General features: G+C 36.5%; 1 protein-coding gene across 1 annotated transcript in view; it reads left to right on the top strand.

The window, feature by feature from the left end:
• The window catches only part of morf4l1 (mortality factor 4 like 1), a 5,599-nt gene extending 326 nt beyond the window's left edge, over nucleotides 1-5,273 (top strand). Inside the window, exons 2-12 of the mRNA XM_035665772.1 lie at nucleotides 1,167-1,213; nucleotides 1,310-1,377; nucleotides 1,470-1,556; nucleotides 1,839-1,916; nucleotides 2,037-2,062; nucleotides 2,246-2,337; nucleotides 3,014-3,115; nucleotides 3,246-3,334; nucleotides 3,440-3,612; nucleotides 4,629-4,713; nucleotides 4,798-5,273. Coding sequence (XP_035521665.1) covers nucleotides 1,167-1,213; nucleotides 1,310-1,377; nucleotides 1,470-1,556; nucleotides 1,839-1,916; nucleotides 2,037-2,062; nucleotides 2,246-2,337; nucleotides 3,014-3,115; nucleotides 3,246-3,334; nucleotides 3,440-3,612; nucleotides 4,629-4,713; nucleotides 4,798-4,882 — 932 coding nt within the window. The 3' untranslated portion in view covers nucleotides 4,883-5,273. The remainder of the gene's footprint in view (nucleotides 1-1,166; nucleotides 1,214-1,309; nucleotides 1,378-1,469; nucleotides 1,557-1,838; nucleotides 1,917-2,036; nucleotides 2,063-2,245; nucleotides 2,338-3,013; nucleotides 3,116-3,245; nucleotides 3,335-3,439; nucleotides 3,613-4,628; nucleotides 4,714-4,797) is intronic.
• The last annotated feature ends 262 nt before the right edge of the window (nucleotides 5,274-5,535 follow it).

The raw sequence follows: 5,535 nt of genomic DNA, 5'->3' as shown, positions 1-5,535 counted from the left end.
CATTGAGCGTTTTTCTTGACAACATAGTGTAACGTCGATAGTAGCGAACCGGCAACGTCCACGTTACTAATTTCCCGCGATGCTGTCAGCAGCTACAGCTTAGCTTCATTCATGCAGTGCTGATTGATTTCACCGCCCACCTCTCTGTTGTCTCTGTTGTCTCTGTTGGTAGCTGAGCTCTAGCTGGCCTGGTTGTCTTATTACAGCAGGGCTTTCTTCTGCAGCTCTCTTTTGAGATTTGCCAAGTACATTGTTTATTCGAAGTTATTCGGTGTGTTTGTTCGTGTGGCCAATTAACCTTTCTCGAGGGGAAAAGAGTTATAGGTCCGCTATTTCAGGAATTTATTGTGTTTATTTATTGCTTAATCGTTGAATTCACGTTCAAATAAGTAAAAAGTCAGTATTAAGTCACTTATTTAAAGTGCTACAGAGAATCTCAGACTTCATAATTTAATGTTTGAATATTTATTTATAATAATAATTACAATTCAGTCTCAATCTAAATGAATGTAATGTTTATGAAGTAATTCTCTTTATCAGGAATTACAGAAGTCATTAGTCACTTAATTCATTATGGTTTGATCACTTGAGAGAAAATTAATTGACAATAATCTTGATCATCAGTATGTAAGTAATTTAGCAGACAGAAAATGTTCATATTCTTAATGTGAGGGGTTTCTGCCTTTCTCTGTCTTACATAATTGTAAAACAAGTATAATGAATAAATAATTAGATTTAGTTGAATATTCAGCACATAAATTGATAATGGAAATAAATGTAAAGTTTTAAGTCTGAACCCTATTAAGTCAAGTCTGCTGCTAAATAAGACTCTTGACTCTAGTCTGACTGTATTAAATGTCATCTGAGTCCCTGTGTGTGTGTGTGTGTGTGTGTGTGTGTGTGTGTGTCTAAAACTCATCTATAAACTCTGATGTAATTACTGTTCTCGGCCACCAGAAATAAATCGATGTTAGTTGCTGGTGTGCAAGACGTTCAAGAATTTCACATTGAAGATGTAATAATTGTTCAGTCTATCATAAGCCTTTTCATGAACCTTCAGCGTGTGTGTGTGTATGTGTGCAAGTAGTTTGGTCGCTTTTACAAATTCATTTTATTTTACCTGGATTGCTCTCATGCTGATTTTAATTGACCAACACTCTGTTCAGGTGAAAGAGTGCTGTGTTTTCATGGGCCATTGCTCTACGAAGCTAAGGTAGGCTGTCTTAGTTAGCCTGTTTCTCTGATCAAGTGATCCCCTTCTGTGTCTCTAATATAGATATTTTTGACAATGAATTATGTCTCTTTGCAGTGTGTTAAGATAAACATCAAGGACAAACAAATCAAATACTTTATTCATTACAGCGGGTGGAATAAGAAGTAAGTTTTGGTTCAAATAAATCAACTATTTAAGATTTGTAATGTGAAGATTTTCCGAGTGCTTGATTTCTTTCTTGCTGTTTTTTATCCAGCTGGGACGAATGGGTTCCTGAAAGCAGAGTGCTTAAGTATGTGGACAGTAATCTGCAGAAACAGAAAGAGCTTCAGAGGGCCAATCAGTAAGTCTGTTCTATCTTTTTTAAATGGTAGTTTTTACTTATGTTATTGTTTACAAATGCTACTACAATAGGTCCATGGAGAGAGCTAATGAGACAAAATATGGTCATTATTTTAATACCAGTGCATCATTTCTAGATACACTGACACCAAAAAATGAGACGTTTGCAAAGAATATGCAGCTCAATAAACCCACTGCAATCTGTGCCCTGAATTAAAAACAGGCTGTAATATAAATGATGTATTCTGGAATTAACTGAACTTGTTTTGTTTTCCTAACCCAGAGACCATTATGTAGAAGGAAGAATGAGGGGTGCTGCGCCGAATAAGAAGATACCTCCTGCACCGCAGAAAAATGATGTGTGAGTGCAAGTCACGACTTATTTTACCAGCCACCTGCTCTGTTGTCTCCTGCCTAACTGTTTTAACCTGTTAATTATTATTTAAAAACATATTTTAACACCTGCATTTTACTTTTGTAGGAAAACCAAAAAGAACAAACAAAAGAGTAAGTATATCATGTTTTGTATTTACATAAGTGACACTGTTTAAATGCATGAACCCTTCAGATCTGCAGTGTTTCCATCATCATTACAATAGAAGCTGTAAATTATTAAATAAAAAAAAAACAGCATAATTAATGTCATAGCTAGCTATGCATGTTTCTGTAAATATGTTTCTGTCGATGCAGCTCCTGGTGCAGGAGAAGGGACTAGTTCAGGGGGAGACCCAACCCATCCTCCACGAAAGAAGAGGGCACGTGTTGACCCAACAGTTGAAAGTGTAAGTTGTAAATAAATGGACTATGTTGCTGGTTTTTGATGTCAGATAATGCTGAACTGAACTGAAAGTAACTGGATACGACGTTTTTAAAGCAACACCAGCAGCTGTACATTAGTTATTATTACATTATTTATTCATTTAAAACTAGCGAGTCGACTAATAGTAATTACTAGTCCAACAGCACAAAGGCCAGCTCAGCTTCTGTCTGCAACCTTTAATTTCACAAAGCTCTCGACTGACTTAAAGCCAGTCTGAGATTTATTGTTGTCCACCAGCCTCTTGCTCTGTCACTATCTCGTTTTCCTATTCTTGGCTTCCCGTGTACAGTCCTTTTCAGTTTCTTTGCCTCTGCCATGATGTCTGTAGAGGAGAGGAGTTGAGGTGGAGCAGCTGGAGGAAAACGAGAAAAACTTCTTCCATAATATGTGATCTAGTTTTACCAAAATCAGTGACTCAGTGCCGTAAGCGTCACACACTTCTCCCGAACCAAACACCAGTGTAGCATTAAAAATTATTTTGAAGCTGTTATTTTAAGGTAGAATAGTGACATAATGTTGCTTTAATTCTCTGTAGTCGAAGCTGTATAGTGGAGGTTTGAATCACATTAACTGTGTAAACATTAATCTGGAAAGCTTCCCTCGCGACTTATTCCTTAAATCTGTTCCCGTCTGCTTAGGAGGAGACCTTCATAAATCGAGTGGAGGTTAAAGTAAAAATCCCAGAAGAGCTGAAACCATGGCTAGTGGATGACTGGGACCTGATTACAAGACAAAAACAGGTTCGTAGCCCTTGAGTTTAACATTTTTCACATTTTATTAATAGATATTGTCTTATGTATTTACACTATACCATTTCTGAAGTTACTTATTTGTGTGTTTCTTTTTGTCCTTTTTGTTTTATGTCTTCAGCTTTTCCACCTACCTGCCAAAAAGAACGTTGACGCAGTCCTAGAAGATTATGCAAACTACAAGAAATCAAGAGGAAACTCCGACAGCAAGTAAAAATACACTTCTCATTTCCTTTTTCACACTTACTAGCTTGCTTGTCTATTTCAAAGCTCTCTGCGTTCATAGATATAACTTGTTTTCCCTCCACTGCTCAGGGAGTTTGCCGTGAACGAGGTGGTTGCTGGTGTCCGAGAATATTTCAACGTCATGCTGGGGACACAACTTCTCTACAAATTTGAGAGGCCGCAGTATGCGGACATTCTGGCCAACCACCCAGAAACATCTATGTCTCAGATCTACGGCGCCCCTCACCTACTCAGACTTTTTGGTAATAACACCTGCACAACGTTACTCTGCTGTATTATTAATTATAGAGAAAACCGCACAACAATTCTGTACTGGTCACTTTGACCTTTTAAAACATGTTTTTGGCCATAACTCAAGAATTTATGTGGCAATTATAACATTATGTCAAAATGTCCTGGAAACACACTTTTTTTGGCTTTTATTCAACATCGTAGCTCAGGAACATCTTTCCATCTCATCTATTTTTTCATAAATCCTGTTAATGCAAACAACTTATTGCAGCACACCAACTGATGATGATCCTGTGAATGAGTTTCATAGGAAGTCTTTACATCTAAAAATGCCAGGAAGAAACTAAAGCACCACATTTTGTATAGCTATATCTATAAGAATCTGTCTTTACATAGTAATCAAGTACATGTGTACCTGTTTAGTCAATACATCTGTGATAAACCATCAATCAGTTCAAAAATGTAAATTCACAGGAATCACACATTAATAATGAATACAGTAATATTTTAGCCCAAAAACTATACTGTTTTATTCCATTCTTAGTATTCATCACATATATTATGAGTCTGGACAGACATGGATGTTAAACTTCACTGGCTGCCGGCGGCACACAACCACAGGGCGGTAATTCCAGTTGAGTTGTGACTTTAAAAACCTTAAATCTGATATTTGAACATTCAGGCCGTCTTCCAAGAGCACTCATAATTTAATTATAAATATATAAAACAGAAAAACTGTGTATCGGTACACTTCAGAAGAGCTACCTAACCTACTGTTATATTACACTCATAAAAGAAATGAAATACTTTTGTAAGCTGCATCAAATAGAACTACACATAGATATCAACCTTCAAGTAGAAATCTATCTACTACCCTGACCTGTGTTCTGTGCTGTTTTAAACACTTCAATTACCCACTTGTTGGGGTTGGTGAAGTGGAAACGTTAAAGTATTTTCTAGAGATAAATGAAGACGAGGCTAGAGGTCATGTGGTGTGTATTAATAATTCTTTGTTTGTTTTTTCAAGTGAGAATTGGAGCCATGCTTGCTTACACGCCCTTGGATGAGAAGAGCCTTGCACTGCTGCTCAATTATCTACAAGACTTCCTCAAGTGAGTAGTCACAAAACTGTTAAGAAATAAGGCTCATATTGATTCAACTGCAGCAGAGATGAGTAAAAGGTTGCTTTGTTCCAGGTATCTTGTAAAGAACTCCGCATCCCTCTTCAATGCAAGTGACTATGAAGTTGCTCCTCCAGAGTACCACCGGAAGGCAGTTTAGGGTTCTTTTATTTTCAGATCTGAAGCCTTTGTGTGCTGAAGTTTGGAGACGACACCTGTTGAAAGGATGTGATTTCACATAAAGCCTTTTGGAGAATGGATTGTGCGAGATCTGTTGATTTTATTAAGGAAGAATCAGAGCAAGATGTCACACTAATCCCTGGACAAATTCATTTTCTTTCATGTGGAAAGCTGCTGAGTATGCTCTTCCTGTATTGGTATGTTTTTGAGTACCGCTTTTTAGTTTCTATGATACTTGTTTTATCCGGTGTTTACCAAGATCTTTTGAAAATAAATCTAATCATGATTATTTTTTTGTTTCCCGTTTTGGTTCAGATGCTGGCTAAATTTGTCTTGTCATCATTTTCTAATAAAAGTCTTTCATTCTCAAATTATTAGTCCGTCTTTGTTTTAAAGCTAATTTAAGATAATTGGGTCAGGTAGAATTTTATTTCTCTTCATCTACAAGGGAATGAAATTGCTTGACAGAAGTAGGTTTGTCCTAACATACCTTTTTTTTCTTGGCTTAAATGATCTAATTTACTGTTTTCTTTTGATAGATGTTTCAGAAGCTAATCAATTGGATTATTAATAATTAAGGCTGCAAATATGGAGTGGTAATTTCATATCACCTTAAGTGGAACCAATATCAAT

The sequence above is a fragment of the Morone saxatilis genome, unplaced genomic scaffold, assembly GCF_004916995.1.
Source record: "Morone saxatilis isolate NCDOM2014 unplaced genomic scaffold, NCSU_SB_2.0 Contig2, whole genome shotgun sequence".
Lineage (NCBI taxonomy): Eukaryota > Metazoa > Chordata > Actinopteri > Moronidae > Morone > Morone saxatilis.
Note: the sequence above shows the minus strand (reverse complement) of the source record. Positions and strands in the feature narration are given on the sequence as shown.